This window comes from Dendrobates tinctorius, unplaced genomic scaffold (genome assembly GCF_039654945.1).
Source record: "Dendrobates tinctorius isolate UK_male_01 unplaced genomic scaffold, ASM3965494v1 ptg000223l, whole genome shotgun sequence".
Taxonomy (NCBI): Eukaryota; Metazoa; Chordata; class Amphibia; order Anura; family Dendrobatidae; genus Dendrobates; species Dendrobates tinctorius.
Window position 1 is genome coordinate 17391679 of NW_027361890.1, and position 26583 is coordinate 17418261.

A 26583-nucleotide genomic window follows, 5' to 3' on the forward strand; every position below is an offset into this window, starting at 1 on the left:
TTAACTTGAACAATACAAGTACCGGTAATTTTATTGTACAAGATTCCTTGTATGCATACACATAATTCGTATACCTAACCACCACACATCTAAATTGTACAGCATGATTCTACAGTGTGTTCTATTATTCATAAATATATACAATTAATAAAAAATAAAGAAAAATGAAGATATTTCAGAACCATAAAGCAATTTCAGCTTGCTCATATTCTAAAAAGTCTGTAGAAATGCCCTCTCAAAATGAAAAATCAAAAGGAAGCCATGAAGAGTTTCAATGGTTCCAGCATTGGATACCTGGTTACTTCTCTTTCCATGTTCTGTGTCATCTGTCAGAAATGTTTTTAGGTTTACCATCTACTTTGATCTAGCTTTTGGGGAAGTATGGATAGAACAAGATTGTCAAGGTGCATCCTCGTTCACTAGGATCTGTATGTCAACCACTTTGCATGCAATGATCTGGGCGCTGGTAGATGCACATGTAGATGTCGGAAAAGAATCTTTTAGGTAGAGGGTCCATCTTCGTGAAGTCCACAGCACTAAACTCCTCCTCAGGCATGGATAGATAGTCTCCCAGTTGTGGGCAGGTTCGGACCACAGGGACATTTGTCCCAATTTCATTTCCTATGTAAAAACATAGAGGTTTTTAATGAAAGAACATTTAACATAGAAAAATACTTTATCATTCTAAGTATTGTCTGCTAGAGAGTAGACTTACAGGTGGTGCTCACAAAATTAAATTAACTTTTTGATGCTATTCTATTTCAGTTCTTCAAGACAAAATGTGAAAATCATATATTATACAGAGTCATTACAAACCGTGATCTATATCAAGTGTTTATTTTCCGTTCATGTTGATGCTTATGGCTGCAAAGGCTTCCTAAGAACTTTAAAAAGGTCCCTTAGTCTGTTTCAGTAGGCTCCACAATCATGGGGAAGACTGCTGACTTGACAGATGTCCAGAAGGCAGTCATTGACACACTCCACAAGGAAAGTAAATTTTGCATTTCATTTGGAAACCAAGGTCCCAGAGTCTGGAGGAAGAGTGGAGAGGCACATAATCCAAGCTGCTTGAGGTCCAGTGTGAAGTTTCCACAATCCGTGATGGTTTGGGGAGCCATGTCATCTGCTGGTGTAGGTCTACAGTATTTTATCAAGACCAAAGTCAGCGCAGCAGTCTACCAGAAAATTTTTATAGAGTACTTCATGCTTCCCTCTGCCGACAATCTTTTTGGAGATGGAAATTTCATTCTCCAGCAGGACTTGGCACCTGTCCACACTGCCAAAAGTACCAATACCTGATGTAAAAACTACAGTATCACTGGGCTTGATTGGCCGGCAAACTCGCCTGACCTTAACCCCATAGAGAATCTATGGGGTATTGTCAAGAGGAAGATGAGATACACCAGACACAACAATGTAGACGAGCTGAAGGCTGCTATCAAAGCAACCTGGGCTTCTATAACACCTCAGCAGTGACACAGGCTGATTGCCGCCATGCCGCATTGATGCAGTAATTGATGCCAAAGGAGCCCCGACCAAGTATTGAGTGCATTTACTGAATATACATTTCAGTAGGCCAACATTTTGGATTTTTAAATCATTTTTCAAACTGGTGTTATAAAGTATTTTAATTTACTGAGATAATGACTTTTGGGTTTTCATTGGCTGTAAGCCATAATCATCAACAGCAACAGAAATAAACCCATGAAATAGATCACTCTGTCTGTAATGACTCTATATAATATGAGTTTCACTTTTTTATTTAAAAAGTGAAATAAGTTAACTTTTTGATAATATTCTAATTTTGTGAGAAGCACCTGTATATTATGCAATGAGGAATGCATCAAATTATCTATAAGAAATAATCACTCCCAGCTGTTTGACATAGGTAAAGAGGACCTATCAATTGTTAAAAAAAAATTGAGTTAAATACCTTGTAAAAATCCTTGAGCAGCTCCACTTATTCTAATAGCTCTTTTCTTTTTTGTTCTGCCTCACACCATGGCAGAGATATTCAGATTTGTTTCTGCTAAAGTGAACTATGTGAAATCTCAGTTTTGCAATCCAACTGGATGTTTCTGGGGGCTTGTTCTTTCATCCCTTCCAGACACTGCCAATCACAGTTCAGCAGCATCTGAGACAGATAGACTGCCAGATCAGTTGCCAAGCTGTGATTGGCTCCATCTAGCATGGAGTTGTGAAAGTATGCTGTCAGAGAAGACCCAGTTGGACTGCAAAGCAGAGATTTCACGTACTGGGATTAAAAAAAAAAACGCATGAATATATGCAAAAGAACGACACAGCACAAAATGGAAAGAGGCATTAGAATTGGGGGAGCGCAGGGATTTCTATAAGGTATTGAACTTTTTTTTTTAGGAAGCGACAGGTACTCTTTAAGGGGACTAATGTTCAGAAAATAACATTTTTAGGACCTAAAAACAATATCTCCAAACTACTTAGAAACCTTGAGCGCCTGTACACATTAGTGAGTAGTGTGTCATCTGATGTATAGCGGTCTCCTGCTTATTCCACAACAGATCATGTCAGGGGATATAAGGATCAGTTGGTTGGAATTCAATTCCAATTTTTTTGTTCTATAGGTGAAAACATTTTGTCCTGAGGCCACGTTCACACGTTCAGTATTTGGTCAGTATTTCACATGAGTATTTATAAGCCAAAACCAGGAGTGGGTGATAAATACAGAAGTGGTGACGTGTTTCTATGATACTTTTCCTCTGATTGTTCCACTCCTGGTTTTGGCTTACAAATACTGACATAAAATACTGACCAAATACTAAGCGCGTGAACATGGCCTAAAGGGGAGAAAGCTGAACCGAGTATGGTAGATTCAGGAGAGATCGCTGTCAGTCAAACAAAGGTTCAGCCAACAGTTATCTACGGCAAGCCAGAATGTATTATTCCAGCCCATCATATGGAGTAGCACTGATGACATCCTTTACATTAAGACCTGGAATCAGCACAAGGGTTGATGGAAGCCATTTATATCACATCCGTGAAATCCAAAAGAACATCACATGACCTGTGATCATATCCTGAAATATAGACACTAATTAAAATGCAAGTATATTAGAAAGTTACATAGAATGATATGTTATATAGAATAGCTAATAGAACGTTGCGTCAGCTGATCTCCTCCCCCTCTCTGCACAATGGCCACTGCACAGATTATTGAAGAGGCATATTTCTTTTGGCGTACGACTTTTTTGCAGGGTACTATAACATTGTCTGCCACGCATTTATGTACTACTTAATAAGTCCTACAGTATGTCAGAAAGAAAGTTCAACTTTGTTCATGCTTTTATCTTTTGGACTCCATTTGCCCTAATTAAGTGAATTGAATTGAGCTATTTAAACCAATGAAATGTCATGTTTGTAAAATGACTTTGGGTGTCGAACAACCCTTTAACGCAATGTGAATGCACTCTTTTCTCCTTATTATTCTTAGTGAACTGCTGATATTTACAGGTTGTTACACCAAACACTATGGTATGTGACCAAGGGTCTTTGAGCATATTTTTACCTATTCTTCCTGCCATGCTGTCAAAGAAGACCCAAGAGTTTTTGTCTGGTCCATATTTTACAAATGAGACAAAGTGACTGGTCTTTATGCAGAGAACGGCCAACAATTCAAGCTTTTGATTTTTGTTTAGAATGTTAGGTTGTATTTCAAGTCTTGTGGGTCTGTGATCCTTCATCTGATTGCTTGAATGAACCTATAGGTAGAAAAGATAGAAAGTGATGAGGCCGGACCTTACATTTATATGACTGTAACATACTGTACATACTTAGTGATAAAAGCACAGCACCCCCACTGATCAGTTATTATAAGCTCAGACAGTGGTTGGGTGGAAATGGTGAACAGCTTTCTGCACTGTGCAGCTACATTCAATGTGTAGTGGCTGCTGCTGGGTACTGCAGAGCAGCTTTTTTTTTTTTTCTCTTGATAGGTCATTAACATATCAGCAGACAACCCCTTTAATGAAAATTACAGACACCTTTTTGGACCCAATAGATCTAACTATAAATAAATAGTATCTGTCATGCACTGCTTTTGTCTATGGTGCTACTAATCCAGTACTGCATTGTTGCTTCCATCTACAACTCATATGTGAACAGGTCCATAGTCAGGGGTAGACTGTAAAGCCTCTTTATACGACTGGGAAGCTTTATCTTCTATCCTACTAATTCACCACCATATGTAAATACAGTATCTCTACCGCAGATGCTGACCTGTTTCTCACAAAGTTGGCAGAACTGGCGAACGTTCCCGTCTGTGGTTAGTGGGTCAGCAAGACAGTGAGTGCATTCATACTCGGCAGGACTCAGACATAGACAGCACACTGCGCTTCCTGCAGACAAGCATACAAACATTACATTGTACACAAGACGACAATAGCCATGTTCTGAGATTACTAAAGGCTAGAGTTGGTGCGAATCGATTTGCAGGACCCAGTCCATCAGCCATGTCAGAAATCTCTGGCTGCCGGACAGGAGTTTTGAGAATTGCCTCCAACTGATGTTGCACCAGGCCCAATGTCATCGGGTATAAGGCGTTTCTCAGGGTTCGAGTCCAGCGAGCACAGATTTCCAACATGGCTGATGAACCGGGTCCTGTGAATTGATTTGCGCCAATTCCAATAAAGATTTGATTTAGGTCATCTCTTATAATCTTATATGTTGACCTTGAAAACTAGAGAGTCTTTGCAAAAGCCAGAAAAAGAAAGATTGAGGCAGAATGCTAGACACATAACATGATACTTACTTTTCTGCAGCATATGGGTGATGTCCAGTTCTAGGGAAGGGAATATATATGGAAACATTTTAAACTTCTTGCCAAATCTCGGCATTTGAAGGATAAGGCAACGTGGAACCTGGAAACAATACAGCATGTGTAAGTAGAAATGTACACTGTCATCACAATAAGCAGCCTCATCTCATCGTCATCGACTAACAAAAAAGTAAAGTACTTTATAACAGTCAGGAGAAAAAACAATTTAAAGTGTAGTCCACTGGATGTTTCCATTCTGTCCAATGTGCTGCCCACTGCCAGTTGGCAAGTGGACACTGTCATCACAATAAGCAGCCTCATCTCATCGTCATCGACTAACAAAAAAGTAAAGTACTTTATAACAATCAGGAGAAAAAACAATTTAAAGTGTAGTCCACTGGATGTTTCCATTCTGTCCAATGTGCTGCCCACTGCCAGTTGCCAAGTGTTATCTGTCTCTAGCAACAGAGAGGGACTACAGGAAGTAGGGCAGGTCTTGGTCTCAATCTTCCCACAGACATAACAGAGAGGCAGGCTTTCGTTTTGAAGCACGTAAATCATTGGACCATGACAGGCATAATATATGCTCAAAAGGGAAAGTTACAGCACCTATAGTGTTGGCAGACTGCTCCTAAAGACAAAATGCACACTGAAGAAGAGTGGAATCCCAACCATGCTGCTATTGTCCTAAAATGGTTTCTCCCAGAGAGAAACATAAATATCACAGTAAGCCGAAAACTAAGGCATATCTGCATGTGGATGGACACATTTTTGGGGGGATAATCAATGATCACCTGGTCAAATGTTAGGTCTTCATAGAATCGAAATGATCTGTCCATAAGGGTCTGAACACTGGGAACCTTTAGCGCTCCATCGCGTTCCACAATTATTTGATAGCTGTTGCTCTCCTGGGTCTTGTTGTTACACCTGTAATTTTGAACAAAAAAACAAAAAGAAAAATGGTAATGTCATTCAGCTGAAAAGACAATACTTTATAGCATCGATATATGCCTCATACACAGTCACAGATCCATAAAACATACCTGATTTTAAGAAGAGGCTCCACTGCTAGAACTTCATGTAACAAGGCACTGAGGAATTCTTCTGGGTCTAGAAGAAATGAGATGGATAAGTCATAATTCACATAATGTGGAAAATAGATAAAACTATCCAAAATTGTAAAGAAACCTTTCTCCTCGGTTACGAAAGAGGCACATCGAAGTAGTTTTCTGAGCTTCATGACATTTTCTGCATGTACAAAGCCACTCCTGTAAAATCAAAGTATAAAAGATGTGAAATACAATACAGTGCTATAAATATGTCATCATAAGTTGTATATTAGATTAGTATGAGGAACACTTGGACTACCCATATGGACCACATTTCCACATGAAATGTCAGTTGGAAACTAATGGCAGAAGAGATCCCATAGATCTCTATGGGATTGTTCCAACTCAACAAAAAATTTTGCATGTAGCCATTTTGATCTGACTGTGCAAGCCATACGGTGGAATAAGGTCACGCGTGTACAGCACATATATTGGTTCATATTAAAGAATGTTTAGACTGCAGTTTTAAGGATTGTACAGTATTATTGATTAAAGTTTGGAATCAGTAACCTAAAAGAGGTGTGCATCTCAACCATGGGGACATGCTTTCCCCATCACAAAAAATGCAACACCTTACCCATCTGCTAAGAACAAGCTCAATGATCCTGCGGTAGGAGCCCCCTGCCTGATAGGGCCATGCATGGATCAAACAACAAAGGCCTGCACTACCACCTCTTTTCCCTCCCAAAGATAGGTGGTCCTGCTGACTATCCAGTCGTCAACCCACCCGCCTTTTTGATGCTAAATCCAAGAAGGTAAGGCATTGTGATCTATGCCCAAAATAGGCTTCAAAACATGATTCTAGGGTGGATATGTTTTTTCTTGGAGATGCTATGCCTCAATTTGTTGTAATCACCCTTCTGATACCCATTATCCTTTCAATAGTCAATTAGAAGTAGAGGTTTTCCATTTGAATTTATTGTCCACTAACCCTCTAATCACAGAAAGCTGGTGGCCTGGGATCCCAAAAATAGCATTGGCCACATGGCTGCTGACTCCGAGGTCACAAATAGCTGCGTCCTATGTTGACCTGACGTTTATAATCCTTGTGTGCATTTGCATGATGCCAATCCTATTAAGCTAAAAATATATCTAACTGAGAAATGTATCACATACTATCAGAAATCAAGGCGTCTAGGCCCAGCTAGAATGTCTAAAAGATCGATTTGGCCCTGGGTTCAAATCTTACCAAGAACAACATCTGCAAGGAGACTACATGTTCTCTCCATGCTTGCATGGGTTTCCCCTGGGTTTTCCGGTTTCCTCCCACACTCCAAAGACATACTAATAGGGAATTTAGATTGTGAGCCCCAATGGGGACAGTGAGTTGTCACTTTGCATGTAAAGAGCTACAGCATACGTTGGAGCTATATAAGCAATGTATGGATTTTATACCAGCTATCTATGACCAGATCTACACGTATACCAGTAGCTTACCTTCTCAGGGGATTCACAATATCTTGACGCACAATTCGCTGGGCCTTGGCATCGCAAACATCAGGAGAGCGTAAGATGTGATCCAAGACAGAGGAAAACGCAAACAGGCTGTGAGAGGGAAAGCCAGAAACACATTCAGGTTTGAAAATGTCTTGTATTTTTTATGATATAGGTTTGTGAACACATCCCTTATGTTATCACGATTCTCACAGTCTTTACCTGAAAAGTGTTGTATCTAGATAGCAGGAGTTGAAGTGTCCTTGAATGCCTTTTCTCTGTCCAACAATCTTCTCCAGAACTTCAGATTCCCGAACAGGTGGATGGTCCTTCATGCTGTCTTCTAGGACAGTGTACATATCTACACATTAAAAAAGACAGACATATTCAATACAGATTTTTGTCATATTTTCTGCCTTGCTCAAATCACATTTGGTAATTACGGCCATGGTTGGAAGGAGATTAGTTTGTCTCCAAATGTCTGGAATACCTGCAGAGGACACTAGCAGAATTAGACCACTTTTACATGTTCGACATTCCCGATTTAAGTATGGACTGTGCTGTCCGGACCATCTGCGGCTCTCCTGACCCAATCTCCACAAATTCATATATGCCTATGTTCGCACGACAATGCTGGAAGGGGTTGTCCAAAACCTAACAGTCCATCTAATACTCAACCTGTCATGTAAAATAACGCTATTAACATGCAGAAAAAAGGGTTAATCTGCAGTTTAATAGCGTACTGACTCTGTGCGGTGACGTCACTGAGAGCCCCACTGCCAGGAGGAAATGAACTTTATTGATTGCTCAGTATGCTCTCCTTGCTCTCCACGTTCTTTCCCTTTAAGGAGAGCAAAGGTAAGCTAAAGTACAGAGGGAATGGCAAGAATTTTTTAATTGATGTACTGTACATTACATAAATAATTAGTTTTTAAAATTAATTAGATATTGAGTATTTGGTTAACTATTATGTCTTGGACAACACCTTTAAAACAGCATAGAAATTTTAACTGAAGTTTTTCTTTCAGCATCCAACATTTTTCTTTTTAATCTTCTAATTTATTTAAATTTAGGGCACAAAATTTTTTTTCTAATATTCTATGTAACCAGTGCTCTGTTAGTTTAGGAGTATTTATTAAAAAGTATAGAAACCCCTTTATTATGTCATCCCTAGTACTAAAATATGAGAGCCATACATTCAGCAGACCACACAGAGCACATTAGCACAAATATATTAAAACCCTATATGAAAGTGATCTAAGATAACATTTCCAATAACAATATATGTGAGCAAATCAGGCCAGGGACGTTAAATAACAGTTGTAAATGCCTTGAAGGACAACACATTGTAATTACAGTAATTAGATACTAATTATCCTTTCAACACGTGGCTCTCCCACAGTAAAATATATATGGTATGTCATGACAAAGTCAGATGGAATTCTGGGATAGCTTTCATTGACGCACATTCTATTAGATCGTGAAACTAAAAGTCATCAATGTTACGTCAAAAAAACTTAGATCGGTATCCAAAATACCAAAATCATCTGACGCCTAAAGGGGTTGTCCAAAACAAATATTGATTTTTCATCCTAAATGTTTCTCTGTTTATTTTAATAATATAATGGTTTTTCTAATATGGTTTAATTAAAACGTTCCAACTGTTCCCTCTCTAATCTAACTGCTTCATTTTATATTTACCTATTGCTGTTTTGATGACGCTTTGTAGAGAATCCTCAGTGCATCCTGGGATACACAACCGAGACATCATTAGGGGGCAGAGGCTGGGATCACTTCTACAACCTCTGTCCCCACCCTGAAACAAAGCATTATCATTGACATCCGTTTCAGGGGCTGGGCTAGTCCCTGCTGTACTGAGCATGCATTGGTTGTCAATTACAATGGATGCTCAGTACGCGCTCCCTTCTTACTGTGCATTATTATTCTCAGTGCGCAGTGACAGTGTACAGTGACAGTGCACTCTCTTACCGGTTCCAATTAGAAGTGTGTCAGTGCGCTCTGTTGACGGCTTGTCATTTCTAATTAGAGCTAGAGAGGTAGCGCACTGTCATTGTGCTCTGAGAAGAATATTACACAGTAAGAATTGAGCTCGTCCTGAGCATCCATTGGAGTTGACAACTGAAGCATGCTCAGTGCAGCACATGCCAGCCCAAACCCTGAAATAGATGTCATCGATCATGCTTCGTTACAGTGTGGAGACAGAGGCTATGGCAGTGACCGCAGCCTCTGCCGCCTTATGACATTCTGTTTGAATATCCCAGCATGCACTGGGGATGCACAAACGAAGCGTCATCTAAACAGAAATAGGTAAAAAAAATAAATATCATAAAGCAGTTAGATTACAGAGGGAAGCATAGGGACTTATTAATTTACCACATCAGAAAAATTATTATATTATTCAAATAAAAAAAGAGACATTTAGGCTATGTGCCCACGCTAGCGTTTTTAAACGCTCAGGAAAAGGATCCCCTTTCCCAGAAATCGCGCGGAAAAAGACGCGCGTTTCTTGTGCGTTTTTTGACACGTTTTTTGACACACAATTTCTGGGAACATTGGGGATGGCTAAAAACACTCAGCTATGCGGAAAATAATGAGTATGCTGCGTTTTTAGCCGCTAAGCGATTCCTGAGCGGTTAAAAATGCATGCATTGGCACAAAAAGCCAAAAACGCATGCAAATGAATTAGAAGCATCTTGTAAGCATTCCTGCAGCGTCTGAGCCAGCACAAACGCTGCGGAAACGCTTACAAAAACGCAACGTGGGCACACAGCCTCAGGATGAAAATCAGTATTAGTTTCGGACGACCCGATTGATGTTTCAGTATTTGAAAATGTCAATGTTTTTTCTTAAAACATAAGTAAACTTTAGGAGTATGTGCACACGGTGTCTTTTTCACGTAGGTTGGCTCAGGAACCCGCCTGAAAAATCGCTTGAAAAATGGTAAAATGAATGAACATGTGCACTGCAATGTAAACCCAACTTGCTGTGCATATGTTTAGTCCTTTTGTGCGTCTTAACCGTTTCAAAAGCCATTAAGCAGCTAAAAGAATTGACTTGAACGCTCTTCTAGGAGCTTCTGCATGGAAGCCCCTCTCTATATTATACAGTATATAGTTAAAAAAAAACAAACAAACAAAAAAAACTCAAAGAAAGCGGCCGCAATGGACATCTTCTGCACATACCCACATGAGGTTTTCAAAATGTTGGTGTCCTTTGTAGATTGCTGGAGTTCTGGCTCCTGAGACCCCCACTGTGCAGAGACATTCAGTGTGCACACAGCTGCAGAGTGGAAGTCGGTCTCTGGGCCCATAACCCCACCAATCTCCAGGGCATTTACTGGGCTTCAACTTATCAAAAAGAAAATTATAACAGTTTAGTTAAACTTATTTATCATCTAACAGTAGTTGTCATTAGTTTTATTTTATGGTCTTTGATGGACATTCACCTTCTTCATCCAACCTGGGTCCATTTCCCCTGTACTGTGGATACCGCTGTACACTAGCGCTTACTGCCAGAACTTCGCCTGCATCAACCTTTATTACTGGCATGGAGGTATCGCAGCACTCTCCGTCCTGTAAAATATTACATTTATTCTATTTTAGCCGTAACAGTAGTAAAAGATTTCACAATACAGTACATACTACAAATATTACTAAATAGATCTTAGACCTGAAGGCGCTGCTTTACTTACATACCAAAATGGCTGCATAATCCTTTATGAAAGTTTCCCTATCTAATATAACATTTGAAATTTCTGAGTCCACTTCCAGCTAAAATGCTCATCTTAAAGCGAACCTGTCAGCAGGTATGGCCAATATAAGATACGGCCATCACCTTTCAGGGCTTGTACACAACATTCTATAATGCTTTATATAAGCCCCCAATCCGACCTATAAGAGTAGAAAAATAAGTTTTATTTTACTCACCTGCAGGGCTGTCCTTTCCGATGGGTGTCACTGGTCTTGGTCCGGTGCCTCCCATTTTCTTATGATCGCCGACTTCCTGCTTTCTTCTTGTGGATGATGTGATCGTACTCCTGCGCAGGCATACTTCTCTGCCCTGTTGAGGGCAGAGCAAAGTAGTGCAGTGCGCAGGCGCTGGGCCTCTCTGACCTTTCCCGGCGCATGCACATTGCAGTACTTTGCCAAAACCAGGAGTGGGTGATAAATACAGAAGTGGTGACGTGTTTCTATTAGGCCATGTGCACACGTTCAGTATTTGGTCAGTATTTTACCTCAGTATCTGTAAGCCAAAACCAGGAGTGGGTGATAAATACAGAAGTGGTGACGTGTTTCTATTAGGCCATGTGCACACGTTCAGTATTTGGTCAGTATTTTACCTCAGTATCTGTAAGCCAAAACCAGGAGTGGGTGATAAATACAGAAGTGGTGACGTGTTTCTATTAGGCCATGTGCACACGTTCAGTATTTGGTGAGTTTTTTTACCTCAGTATTTGTAAGCCAAAACCAGGAGTGGGTGATAAATACAGAAGTGGTGACGTGTTTCTATTAGGCCATGTGCACACGTTCAGTATTTGGTGAGTTTTTTACCTCAGTATTTGTAAGCCAAAACCAGGAGTGGGTGATAAATACAGAAGTGGTGACGTGTTTCTATTAGGCCATGTGCACACGTTCAGTATTTGGTGAGTTTTTTACCTCAGCATTTGTAAGCCAAAACCAGGAGTGGGTGATAAATACAGAAGTGGTGACGTGTTTCTATTAGGCCATGTGCACACGTTCAGTATTTGGTGAGTTTTTTACCTCAGCATTTGTAAGCCAAAACCAGGAGTGGGTGATAAATACAGAAGTGGTGACGTGTTTCTATTAGGCCATGTGCACACGTTCAGTATTTGGTGAGTTTTTTACCTCAGCATTTGTAAGCCAAAACCAGGAGTGGGTGATAAATACAGAAGTGGTGACGTGTTTCTATTAGGCCATGTGCACACGTTCAGTATTTGGTGAGTTTTTTACCTCAGTATTTGTAAGCCAAAACCAGGAGTGGGTGATAAATACAGAAGTGGTGACGTGTTTCTATTCGGCCATGTGCACACGTTCAGTATTTGGTCAGTATTTTACCTCAGTATCTGTAAGCCAAAACCAGGAGTGGGTGATAAATACAGAAGTGGTGACGTGTTTCTATTAGGCCATGTGCACACGTTCAGTATTTGGTGAGTTTTTTACCTCAGTATTTGTAAGCCAAAACCAGGAGTGGGTGATAAATACAGAAGTGGTGACGTGTTTCTATTAGGCCATGTGCACACGTTCAGTATTTGGTGAGTTTTTTACCTCAGCATTTGTAAGCTAAAACCAGGAGTGGGTGATAAATACAGAAGAGGTGATGTGTTTCTATTAGGCCACGTGCACACATTCAGTATTTGGTGAGTTTTTTACCTCAGTATCTGTAAGCCAAAACCAGGAGTGGGTGATAAATACAGAAGTGGTGACATGTTTCTATTAGGCCATGTGTACACATTCAGTATTTGGTGAGTTTTTTAACTCAGCATTTGTAAGCCAAAACCAGGAGTGGGTGATAAATACAGAAGTGGTGACGTGTTTCTATTATACTTTCCTCTGACCATTCCACTCCTGGTTTTGGCTTACAAATACCGAGGTAAAAAAAATCACCAAATACTCAATGTGTGCATGAGCCAAAAGGCTGTATTCATCTGTCCAATTGCGGATCCAGTATTAAAAAAAAAAAAAAAAAGATCCATTACAAATTAAAACCGAATAAAAACAGAAGCAAAATGGAAAGAAAAGTTTCTGGTTTTGAATACAAAACAAGAAAAAAAGATAAGATGGGTTAATACAGGACACCATGCTAATACAGGACACCATGTTTTCCTTTTTTTTTTTTATTTCGTTTTTGTTTGGTTTGTAACTAATCTGTTTTTACTAGAGGCCTCTGTACCTGTTGTATTCTGAGAATGTGGGATCCATTAATGGATGACTAAACAGATCACCATCCCTTGTGATGCTTTTCCTATAGACCAATGTACGAGCTTCAACTGCTCTACAATTTTTTGGGCCAAACAAAAAAGTTGTACAGACTACATTTTTTTGATCCAGCTTAAAAATGTAGAGCAGCTGTAAACGAGGCAGACGTAAGACACTTTATGACACTTTCATCCCCATGTAAATTGATTGGTTTTGCATTGGAACATTTTATTTCTCTTGTTATGATCCCAAAATGGATCCAAAAACAGATATAACTACCGTACATAGGAATAGAGTCTAAAACTGAAGGGAATTCCAGTAGACTACTATTCATAGCATGCCATATTCGATACAGTTTCAACAAAATAGACGTGAAAAGTAATAACACTAATGTAAGACTCATATTATAATCGCAAGATAGGCCATACCAGAGGAAGACCCTGACATCACACTCCTCCATTCCTGGCCATTTTAAATGTAAACCACATTCACCACGTACAGTCAGGATCTATGGAAGGTGTGAATACGGGCATGAGCATTCCACTGGTACAGTTCTGCACTAGTGATGAGCGAGCGTGCCCGGATAAGGTGTTATCCGAGCATGCTTGCCCATCACTGTTCTGCACTCATCGGCTGTCTAGTAGCATTTCTCTACAGTAAATTCCAGTACTATATGTCCTCTGCTTCATTTTGCCTATGTCAGCACAAACAGCTCATTTGGACACCAGGTAAGGAGAGTCATGTGCTATGTTTTGGTACACTGTCTGTACTGTACCAGAGCCTGAAGAAGCTGCTGTCATTTACATAAGAAGTGATTTAGGTCTTTCAGCTGCTCTTTATCACTGTTATATTCAAGGACTTCCTTTCTCTGTATTAGTTCTTTTCTTACTGGACAACCCCTTCTTAATCAATTCAGGAAACCAAGTAACATAAAAAAACAATGGGTACTCCTTCCTGCAGCGCCAGCATTGTTGTTCCCAGAAAGTGATGCGACATTGTTGTGTCATGTACAGGCAGCCTCCAATGAGCGGCTGTTATTAGGCTGCAGATCACCAATATTCCAGTAAGGTGGACGTCCGCTCTGATGAAGTAGTAAAGGCTGCAGATAAACAGCAGATACTTATGGGCACGTGAAACAACAAGTAATGTGGTTCTAAGGGGACAGTGGTACTAACATTGCTGGAACAGTGTTGCTGTACCTGATTATCCATTGTTTAATTTCAAATGGGGTCCTGAGCTGATTAAACAGGGGTTGTCCAGTAGTGGATTATCCTTTTAATCTTCATTTTGTATTACTTTACTTATCTTGAGGGACCACCTCATAGTCTAACCTGAGTTGGGCCTGTTTTTTATAATCTCAATAACAGGTGAAGAACAGCACTGCATGGGCACCATTGGACTAAAGGTATGAATATGTTAGGGATAAATAACCCTATGTGAATTTACTTACCAGTAATTCAACTTCAACCAGTAGCTTTGTAAGCTCGCATAGTCCCGATTTTTCAGAAAGTTCCCAAATGGCAGTGGCCACACCAACTGCCGCATAGCCCCGATAACGCACTCTGACAACATCACTAATCTGTAAAGCACAAACTGCAAGAAATAGCTTCTCATTGGCCAAAAGATGAAGCCGCCTTTGAGGTAATCCAATCCCATACAAAAAGGCTGACTCTCTTCTACCTAGAAGCCGCACCATGCTTCTTCTCACTGGTATTTCCGGACGTGAAGGCAGATCCATAATACGACCATGTGTCTGTTCATTGTCTAGAAAAACACCAATGGATCCAGAGGCCACCTTGTTCCGGCCAGTCGTAAACTCTTTCAGGACAATAAATGGCTTCCGAGATTTAGCCATGGAATTCATAGTGGACATTTTGAGGTACCTAAAATAAAAGTTAATATTTTAGACCTTATAAAAAAAAAGGCAGCAGGTACCAAAGATGATGAATGTAAGAACATACAGCTAATAATTAGAATTTAGTTTTGTTTCCACATTCACATAAACAAAATATCAACAGCATAAAATATAAAGTACAATTATGGCCTATTGTCCATTTAAGAAACTGCCGGCTTAAAGGCCCCTCTATTAGCCAGGTGTGAGAACCACTCTGTTCTGAAGGTCAGTATTATATCGACAGCCATTCATATTGCTCTCGCTGTGACCTTTACAAAGAATACAGCTTTTCCAATGTTGTCAGGAGCCAGACCCCGAGCTTACATATGAAGAGGGTTTGTTTGCGATTAGACAAAACCTTTAAGGGTCTGATTAAATGAAGGATGCCCTCTAAACATGGCTTATATTTTGCTTAAAGCTTTGCAAATGTCGATACAGAGTCAACATATAAAAGTAAAAATGGTCCTGAATATCATTAGATCAGTGTGGCATCTGTGCATATATTCAGTATCATTATTTGCTAATCGAATATTTTTAAACGTGATATAGCTAAAATGTTTAATGAAAGTTGGAAGGAACCGATCACTTATATCCATCCCTTTTACTGTGGAGTTCAGAACTTAATTCCACATTGTCTAGAACATCATTAAGCCCCCTGTTCCCCTTCCCATGTGATTTGTTATCATACCCTATATTACTTATATATCTCAGGACCGTAACTCACCTAGTGAGGCTTCACTCTCTGTATGGCCAGTGTTCTGCAAAAGCACTATTTATACTGCAGGGATGACAGAGAGCAATAAGTCAGATCCACCCATCTAAACTTGGCAGCATGTCCAGTACCTAGCACTGGCCACTTGTATAACAACCATTTACATAGATCACATAGTAATCCATACAGTGCTTCGGTAGTGCCACATAGTGATCCAAACAGTGTTTTATTGGTGTCACATAGTAATCCATACAGTGCTTCGTTAATGTCACATAGTGATCCATACAGGACTTCATCTGTGTGACATAGTGATCTATACAGCATTTTGTTAGTGTCACATAGTGATCCATACATTGGTATCACATAGTGGTCCATACATTGGTGTCACATAGTGGTCCATACATTGCTGTCACATAGTGATCTATAAGTGGTGTCACATAGTGATACATACAGTGGTGTCACATAGTGGTCCATACAGTGGTGTCACATAGTGGTACATACAGTGGTGTCACATAGTGGTACATACAGTGGTGTCACATAGTGATCCATACAGTGGTGTCACATAGTGATCCATACAGTGGTGTCACATAGTGATCCATACAGTGGTGTCACATAGTGATCCATACAGTGGTGTCACATAGTGATCCATACAGTGGTGTCACATAGTGATCCATACAGTGGTGTCACATAGTGATCCATACAGTGGTGTCACATAGTGGTCCATACAGTGGTGTCACATAGTGGTCCATACAGTGGTGTTACATAGTGGTACATACAGTGGTGTCACATAGTGATCCATACAGTGGTGTCACATAGTGATTCATACAGTGGTGTCACATAGTGATCCATACAGTGGTGTCACATAGTGATCCATACAGTGGTGTCACAATGTCACATAGTGGTCCATACAATGGTGTCACATGGTGGTCCATACAGTGGTGTTACATAGTGGTCTATACAGTGCTTCACTGGTGTCATATAGTGATCCATACATTGGTATCACATAGTGTCCCAAACAATGATGTCACATAGTGGTCCATACAGTTGGGTAACATAGCGATCCATTCAGTGGTGTAACAGTGGTCATTACAGTGCTTCATTGGTGTCATATAACGGTCTATACAGTGCTTCATTGGTGTCACATAGTAATTAGAGTTGGTGTAAATCAATTTGCAGTATCCCGGTCCAGTGGCCAGGTCAGTAGTCCATAGCGGTTGGATGGAAGCCCTGCGAACCATCTTTGTCCTGACAACATTCCAGGCTCCTCTTTTGATTAGCCGGCCTGGTGCATCAACATCGTTACAGTGTGATCCACACACGGCATCTTGCAAAGCCGACTAATCCAAAGAGGAACCATGGATGTCATAAAAAAAAGAGGCAGTTCGCAGGCTTCCCATCACCTTCAATATGATTCTCGAGGTCAGTAGAATTATGGAAATAGTTCTATTGTTTTTTTCATTTAACATTTGACTTTTTTTCTCTTTACAGCATTTACCAATCAAGTAAAATAAGTTTAGATTTTGATAGATCGGACTTTTACGGACATATGTTTTTTCTTTATTTTTAATGAGGGAAAAGGTAGGTAATTCAAATTTTTATATAATTTTTTTGTATTTTTAAAAACACTTTTTCTTTTTTTCTCAGTCCAGGGGACTTGAACTTGCGCTGCTTGCTATTTTTAGAGGTAGATGCTGGCTGTGTAAAACAGCTACGATCTGCCATGAATGATGCAGACTAAGCTCCTGGATCTGCATCAAAGACGGGCCCCAACATTAGACGTACTAGTATGTTTAATCTTGGGAAGAGCTTAAAGCTAAGGCTCGGTGCTTATATACAGTATCTCTGCAACTCCACCTTATACCTTAGAGTAAAAATTATGGTATTCCCAATACAAGTCATTAAATTATCTGTACGTCAACTTTTCATCCCTTGCTCCCTTCCCTTCCTGAGGTTAAGGAGAGGTGAGGGATGTTGTTGGTAATACAGCAAACCCACACCACTACTTAAAATAGAATTTTCCACTAGCAATACTGGCAGTGAGCAAACTGCTATTGGGTATTTGTTTGTGTATGACTTCTTATGTAATAACAGGTACAGGCAACTCTGATGCAATCCCTGAAAATAATAAAAATGTCACTCTGTTCTCGATAAACAGGACCAAGCTTTCCTAGGGTATCGCGGGTATGTCAGAAGCTGCAGACAGTCGCACTGCATCTAGCTGCAGAAGGTCTTTGCGTTTGGCTTTGCAGACACCTTTTTAACCCTTCTGATTCTTTGACCCAGTGGCAACCTTTCTCCAGCTCTAATTGACACACCTGAACCTGGTTGTTTATAGACTCCTCTTGAGGCTTGGGGCCAGGGTCGGACTGCAGTGCCTAGGGCCCACCAGGGGAATTGACTCTAGGGGCCCACCCTATGGCTACCATAAACGGTTTTATTACGTGTTCATTTTTTGGGCTCTCCCACTAAAACGTGTGTCTTTTAGCAAGCTGTACAATGTGCAAAAGAGAACGCTCTCAGCCTCCTATATATCGTACAGACTGCACTCTTGGCATCCTATATCACATACAGACTGCACTCTCGGTCTCCTATAACAGATACTTTCTATAAGAGGCTGAGAGTGTGGTATGTACAGTATATAGGATGCCGATATTGCGGTATGTATGGCATATTGGCCTCGTATATGACATGCAGACCGTCGGAATCCTATTAGGTCCCCTATAAGCCAGAGTGTCGGCCTCCTATTAGGCCCCCTATAAGACATACAGACTGTCAGCCTCCTCTTAAGCCTCCTATGAGACATGCAGACTGTTGGCCTTCTATTAGGCCCCCTATAAGACATACAGACTATCGGACCCCTATTAGGACCCCTATAAGACATACAGAGTGTTGGCCTCCTATAAGACATACAGACTGTCGGCCTCCTATTATTCCCTCTATAAGACATACTGAGTGTCGGACTCCTATTAGGCCCCCTATAAGACATACAGAGTGTCGGCCTCCTATTAGGCCCCCTATAAGACATACAGACTGTCGCCCTCTTAGATACTGTACAGACCGCACTCTCTGCCTATGTACGGCATACAGGAGGATGATAGTGCTGTCGGTACAGTCGGTGTACAGGCCTCATATGACATATTAGGCCATATAAGAGTGCAGTGTGTGTGTATCATATATAGGAGGCACTGGCAGAGAGTGTGATCTGTGATACTGCATCATGTCATGTGTATGAGCAGGGCCGGTTTTAGGCAAAGTGGGGCCCTAGGCCAATTTTAAAATGGGGCCCCAAATGCTAACATATTGCACATCACACAGAAGCATTTCGGTTGTAGTTACATGCGCTGAGTTCAGGACGCTAAATGAGTGTGATCGACAATATTGAAGTCGTTCAACACTTGTTTCCCGGCCTCTTTCCATCATCTGAGAAAGAATGATGGGGACAGAACAATCACTAATGGATCAATCTGCCCCCATACAGTATCATGTTATCATCAGCATATCTAAAGTTTACACCCGATAGTCCTCCATATAGTATAATGTCCCCCATAGTCCTCCATATAATATAATCTGCCCCATAGTCCTCCATATAGTATAATACACTCCTCAGTCCTTCATAAATTAAAATACACTCAGTCCTCCATATAATATAATACACTCCTCCATATATTAAAATACACTACTCAGTCCTCCATATAGTTTAATACACTCCTCATAATGCTCCATATAATATAATACACCGCCAGTCATCCATGTAGTACAATTCACTTCCCATAGTATAATACACCCCATAGTTCTTCATATAGTATAATGTATTCCCCATAGTCCTCGATACAGTATAATGCAGCCCACATATAGTATAATGCAGCCAACCCATAGAGCATAATGCAGCCACCCCACAGAGTATAATGCAGCCCTGCCATACAATATAATGTAACCCCCATAGAATATAATGCAGCCCCCCTCTTATACTATAATGCAGCCACCCCTTAGAGCATAATGTAGCCACCCCACAGAATACAATGTAACCCCCCATAGAATATAATGCAGACCCCCTCATATAGTATAATTCAGCTCCTCCACAGATATGGCAGCCCCTTATATAGTGTAATGTAGCCCCTCCATAGAATACAATGTAGCCCTCCTCATATAGTATAATGCAGCCCCAGTAGAATATAATGTAGCCCCCTCAAAGTATAATAAAGCCCCCCTACAATATAAACTAGCCCACCAAAAAATATAATGCAGCCCCCCGTAGAATACAATGTAGCCTCCTCATATAGTATAATGTAGCCCCTTCATAGAGTATGATGCGATCATCCCCATAGAATATAATAAAGATAATACAGCCCCCCATAGAATATATTGTAGCCCCAAATAGAATATAATACAGCCCACCTCCCCATAGAATATAATGTAGCCCCCCATATTATATAACACAGCCTCCCCATAGAATATAATGTATAATGTACCCCCCATGGTACATAACACAGCCACATAGTATATAACACAGTCCAACATGGTATATAGCACAGCCCCACATGGTGAACAGCACAGCACCATGGTATACAGCACAGACCCCCATTGGTATACAGCACAGCCCCCCATTGGTATACAGCACAGCCCCACATGGTACAAAGCACAGCCCCACATGGTACAAAGCACAGCCCCACATGGTATATAGCACAGCATCACATGGTATACAGCACAGCCCCCATTGGTATACAGCACAGCCCCCCATTGGTATACAGCACAGCCCCCCATTGGTATACAGCACAGCCCCCCATTGGTATACAGAACAGCCCCCCATTGGTATACAGCACAGCGCCATGGTATACAGCACAGCCCCACATGGTATAAAGCACAGGCCCACATGGTATATAGCACAGCCCCCCATTGGTATACAGCACAACCCGCCATTGGTATACAGCACAACCCCACATGGTATATAGCACAGCACCACATGGTATACAGCACCATGGTATACAGCACAGCCCCACATGATATACAGCACAGGCCCGTGGTATACAGCACAGGCCCACATGGTATATAGCACAGCACCATGGTGTACAGCACAGCCCCCCATTGGTATACAGCACAGCCCCCCATTGGTATACAGCACAGCCCCCCATTGGTATACAGCACAGCCCCCCATTGGTATACAGCACAGCCCCCCATTGGTATACAGCAGGGTGCCCCAGAAACCTATTTTTCCTCTCATTGAGGTCCCATCAGGGAGGGTGCAGAGACAGCAGAGCAGCTCACCACGCCAGGCTAGCCAGCTCTATACAAGGCAGGCCGCAGGGCAGGAGTCAGAGTCAGACAGAGGGAGCCCGGTGGAGCGCACACTGCACACACAACACCACACAGCCGGGCCAGCACTGCAGGACAGCGGGAGTCAGCAGAGCAGAGCTGCCTGACTCTGAGGAGTGGACTGGCCTTGTCTTCCTCCTCCGGACCCCTCTGGCTTCTTCCTCCTCATCCTCCGGATCCCTCTGGCCTCTTCCTCATCTGGACCCCTCTGGCCTCTTCCTCCTCCGGACCTCTCTTCCCTCCTCCCAACCCCTCTGGCCTCCTCCGGACCCCTCTGGCCTCCTCTTCCTCCTCCGGACCCCTCTGGCCTCCTCTTCCTCCTCCGGACCCCTCTGGCCTCCTCTTCCTCCTCCGGACCCCTCTTCCCTCCTCCGGACCCCTCTTCCCTCCTCTGGACCCCTCTTCCCTCCTCTTCCTCCTCAGACCCCTCTGGCCTCCTCTTCCTCCTCCGGACCCCTCTGGCCTCTTCCTCCTCCGGATCCCTCTGGCCTCTTCCTCCTCCGGATCCCTCTGGCCTCTTCCATGGAGACTCTTTGTTCCCCCTCCTCTCCAGGGACACAGACCACCCATCATCCACTCACTCTAGACTCTACTCACCGGACCGTAGCAGAGTAGGAGCGGGAGCAGCAGCAGGGAGTGCAGTCAGCCAGCAGCCAGCTACAGAGCTGGAAAGCAGAACGCGGTGCGTGTCACCGCCCATCAAGAACAGCGACATCACATGGCAAGGTCCTGGGGCTGGGTGAGTCATTAGAGACAGTGGAGCCGGAGCCAGAGCCAGCAAGGGGGTCGCCCGACGCCACGTCAGCGCATCAGACGGGGGTACGCCAGGCCTGCGCGCTATGGTATGTGCACGCGCGCGTCCCTGCAAATTATGGGACGCGCTTTTAAAGGGTCCACGCACTTAAAGGGGCAGCATTTTTAAAGGGCCCCCAGCGACCCTCGGGGGCCCACCGGGCATTTACCCGGTACCCTGCCAGGCCAGACCGAGCCTGCTTGGGGCTATAGCAGTCGGCTATTTTCCTCTTTGGTGTTGCTGGAGGATGTCTGTGTTACATCTCTGAGTGTACTCAAGATAAGTGTTCCCCTTATTTGTCTATCCCAGTTGTCTTTAGTGGTAGTGGGGATTGACGAGTGCCTACCCCATCCTTCCCTAAGCAGGGCTTAATGCCAGGGTCAGGCAGGGATTAGGTTCCTGCTCAGCGATAGGTGCAGAACCTACATGGGGACGTTTAGGGCAGATAGGGTGACTTTATAACTGCCTAGGGTTCTGCACTCCCCCTTTCCTTAGTGTTGAGTTCCCATACCCTCTTTCCTACACTGTGTGTGACATTATCACTGGCCATGCATATTTAAGGACAAAAAAAACTAACTCGTGGTTTTATTTGTTTTTTTTGGGTGCGTTTTTTTTCCCTTTTCTCCTATGGTATGGATCCAGTCGCAGGGCTGACAGAGCAGCTATTCTGTCTGTCTCTGGAGGTGAATGGCCTCCCATATGAGGCTCAGCAGCAGTGACAGCGGCTCCAGGTCACTGATGTTGGGTTCTCTGCAGATAGGAGGGTCCAACCTGACCTCAAGTTTGCCCTCCCAGATAGGTTTTCCTGGAGGAAGAGACAAATTTTTTGTGTTTAAGGAAGCTTGCAAACTTTAATTTAAACTTCATCCTCACTCCTCCCGAAATGAAGAGCAGCGAGTCAGTATTGTGATCTCTCTGCTACAGGGACATGTGCAGTCCTGGGCTCTCTTTGCCGCAGGATTCGGTTTGTCTCCAGTCTGTGGAGGGATTTTTTTGGCTCTAGCCCTTATCTATGATGACCCTGACCGAGTCGCTTTGGCTGAGTCCAGGTTACAGGTTACATTGCCTTCAGCAGGTGAATTGTATAGTGGAGATGTATAGTTTCGAATTCCACAGGTGGGCAACTGAAACTAAGTGGAATGATCTGACTCTCAGAAGCCAATTTCTTCAGGGTCTCACTGAAAGGTTGAAAGATGCCTTGGTGGTATATGAAACCCCTGAATCCTTGGAGGCCTATATGTCTTTGGCTATACGTGTTGACAGACTCCTTCGGGATAGGTGGGTAAGACCATATTCTCCAGAGTCTCCTTTTTGGGGTATTGCCCCTTTGCCAGGAGAGCAGTCTAGCGGTGAACCCATACGGGAGAGGGTGGAGGAACCTATACAGTTAGGGGGTACCTCTGCATCGTACATTTCCCTAGATGTTCTCAAAAAATGAGTGTGTGGTTTTTTTTGTGGAAAAAAGGGACATTTTATTGGGGCCTGTCCTTTGATGCGTAACAAAAGGAGACTCGTTTAACCCTTTGTAGTCTAGGGTGGAATAAGCCAGGGGTTCATCTATCGTCAACATGCAGTTCTCGGTTTTTCTTGACAGCAAAGGTGGTGCTGGAGAGCAAAACAGAGGAAATTTCTGTGTTTGTTGACAGTGGAGCTGTAGTCAGCATGATTGCTGAGTTTGCTAGAACTCACTGGCTGGTTTGCTGTGCTTTAGTTAAGCTCATTCCCATCTTCGCCATCGACTCAGCACCACTTGCACAGAAAGCTCTCACTCAAATTGTACAGAATATAAGACTGAAGGTGTGGTTGATTCATTCTGAAATAATTCCCTGCTATTTCCTGGACGGTCTTCCCATCCCGATTGCATTGGGTCTTCCCTGGTTGGTGAAACACAATCCATTGTTGGACTGGCAAGCCAGGGAGATCATTGAGTGAGGGGATTACTGCCATGAGAAGTGATTAAATATTTCCTTTTCTACAGCTTTAAAAAAACCTTACCTGCATTTTTGTCTGTGTTTGAGGACGCTTTCTCTGAGAGGGGTGTCAGGATTTGCCTCCTCATCGTGAATATGACTGTCCTATTAATCTGACCCCCAGAGCTAAACTACCAAAGTCCAGACTGTATAATTTTTCTGGTCTTGAGAGACAAGTCATGCAGGATTGCATTGCGGAAAATCTGGAGAAGGGACACATCAGACCCTCATCTTTACCCGTGGCGGCAGGGTTCTTCTTTGAGAAGAAAAAAGATGGAGGTCTACGTCCCTGTTTAGGTTAACCCCTTTACCCCCAAGGGTGATTTGCATGCAGGGGTGGATTAAGGGTAGCCAGGGCCCGGGGCAGTTGAGACTCTGTGGGCCCCCCTCGTCACGTGACGGGGGTCACGAATCGTAGAGCCACACTCCACATAGAGAATAATGGAGCCTCCAGCACCGACCTCCACCCGCAGAGCCGCACTCCACATAGAGAATAATGGAGCCTCCAGCACCGACCTCCACCTGCAGAGCCCCACTCCACATAGAGAATAATGGAGCCTCCAGCACCGACCTCCACCCGCAGAGCCGCACTCCACATAGAGAATAATGGAGCCTCCAGCACCGACCTCCACCTGCAGAGCCCCACTCCACATAGAGAATAATGGAGCCTCCAGCACCGACCTCCACCCGCAGAGCTACACTCCACATAGAGAATAATGGAGCCTCCAGCACCGACCTCCACCCGCAGAGCCGCACTCCACATAGAGAATAATGGAGCCTCCGGCACCGACCTCCACCCGCAGAGCCCCACTCCACATAGAGAATAATGGAGCCTCCAGCACCTACCTCCACCCGCAGAGCCGCACTCCACATAGAGAATAATGGAGCCTCCAGCACCGACCTCCACCCGCAGAGCCGCACTCCACATAGAGAATAATGGAGCCTCCAGCACCGACCTCCACCCGCAGAGCCCCACTCCACATAGAGAATAATGGAGCCTCCAGCACCGACCTCCACCCGCACTCCACATAGAGAATAATGGAGCCTCCAGCACCGACCTACACCCGCAGAGCCGCACTCCACATAGAGAATAATGGAGCCTCCAGCACCGACCTCCACCAGCAGAGCCGCACTCCACATAGAGAATAATGGGGCCTCCAGCACCGACCTCCACCCGCAGAGCCGCACTCCACATAGAGAATAATGGAGCCTCCAGCACCGACCTCCACCCGCAGAGCCGCACTACAGAGAATAATGGAGCCTCCGGCACCGACCTCCACCTGCAGAGCCGCACTCCACATAGAGAATAATGGAGCCTCCAACACCGACCTCCACCCGCAGAGCCGCACTACACAGAGAATAATGGAGCCTCCAGCACCGACCTCCACCCGCACTCCACATAGAGAATAATGGAGCCTCCGGCACCGACCTCCACCCGCAGAGCCCCACTCCACATAGAGAATAATGGAGCCTCCAGCACCTACCTCCACCCGCAGAGCCGCACTCCACATAGAGAATAATGGAGCCTCCAGCACCGACCTCCACCCGCAGAGCCGCACTCCACATAGAGAATAATGGAGCCTCCAGCACCGACCTCCACCTGCAGAGCCCCACTCCACATAGAGAATAATGGAGCCTCCAGCACCGACCTCCACCCGCAGAGCCGCACTCCACATAGAGAATAATGGAGCCTCCAGCACCGACCTCCACCCGCAGAGCCGCACTCCACATAGAGAATAATGGAGCCTCCAGCACCGACCTCCACCCGCAGAGCCGCACTACAGAGAATAATGGAGCCTCCGGCACCGACCTCCACCTGCAGAGCCGCACTCCACATAGAGAATAATGGAGCCTCCAACACCGACCTCCACCTGCAGAGCCGCACTACACAGAGAATAATGGAGCCTCCGGCACCGACCTCCACCCGCAGAGCCGCACTCCACATAGAGAATAATGGAGCCTCCAGCACCGACCTCCACCCGCACTCCACATAGAGAATAATGGAGCCTCCAGCACCGACCTCCACCCGCAGAGCCGCACTACACAGAGAATAATGGAGCCTCCAGCACCGACCTCCACCCGCACTCCACATAGAGAATAATGGAGCCTCCGGCACCGACCTCCACCCGCAGAGCCCCACTCCACATAGAGAATAATGGAGCCTCCAGCACTTACCTCCACCCGCAGAGCCGCCCTCCACATACATGGCTGTTCTCAGTGCTCTGTGCTGTGCGCACAGGACCTGTGATGAGGTCACAGGAGGGGAGGAGACAGGGGTCACATGATCGGGGGCCCTGACACCTTCCCTCCTGTGATCTCATCACAAGCCTTTGCACGCTACCAGCAGCATCAGCGTTCACGCTACTTGTAGATGCTGCTGGTAGCAGAGCACATAATGCCGCCCCCACGGTCACTCACTTTTAGGTGGGGAGAAGATGGAGTGCCATTGCAGCAGCCAGCAGGAATGTGGTGGGGGCCCCCTTAGAAGCTCTTGTGGTGGGGGCCCCTGGGCTGAAGCCCCGCCTGCCCTGCCTATAATCCGGCCCTGCGCGGTGGCGGATTATAGTGGGGCAATTTACTGGCCTGGGCTGTGGGCCCCTTAACCCCACTGGGCC

The 26583-nt window shown here is 43.8% G+C and overlaps 1 protein-coding gene across 2 annotated transcripts; it reads right to left on the reverse strand.

Moving 5' to 3' along the window:
• Positions 1 to 26304, reverse strand: LOC141059109 (ubiquitin carboxyl-terminal hydrolase CYLD-like). Of its 2 annotated transcripts, XM_073555361.1 has the most exons (13): positions 26144 to 26243; positions 15908 to 15961; positions 14740 to 15172; positions 10799 to 10925; positions 7555 to 7693; positions 7336 to 7443; positions 5978 to 6057; positions 5833 to 5899; positions 5584 to 5716; positions 4784 to 4892; positions 4252 to 4370; positions 3542 to 3734; positions 1 to 621 (listed from the first exon to the last, which is right to left on the reverse strand). In XM_073555361.1, exons 3-13 carry the CDS (start codon positions 15160 to 15162, stop codon positions 434 to 436), a joined length of 1686 nt encoding a protein of 561 aa, XP_073411462.1. In that variant the 5' UTR covers positions 15163 to 15172; positions 15908 to 15961; positions 26144 to 26243; the 3' UTR covers positions 1 to 433. The 2 variants fall into 2 exon arrangements, with proteins under 2 accessions (XP_073411462.1, XP_073411461.1); XM_073555360.1 differs by lacking the exon at positions 15908 to 15961 and having other exon boundaries at positions 26144 to 26304.
• Positions 26305 to 26583: the final 279 nt, after the last annotated feature.

Excerpts from the sequence above, each read along its gene's own strand:
- LOC141059109 (XM_073555360.1), bottom strand. The coding sequence starts at position 26,289 with ATGAGATCACAGGAGGGAAGGTGTCAGGGCCCCCGATCATGTGACCCC. Across the intron at positions 15,173-26,143 it reads GGGCGGCTCTGCGGGTGGAG|GTACCTCAAAATGTCCACTA; the intron begins GTAAGTGCTGGA and ends CTTTTATTTTAG. Across the intron at positions 3,735-4,251 it reads GCCAACTTTGTGAGAAACAG|GTTCATTCAAGCAATCAGAT; the intron begins GTCAGCATCTGC and ends TTCTACCTATAG.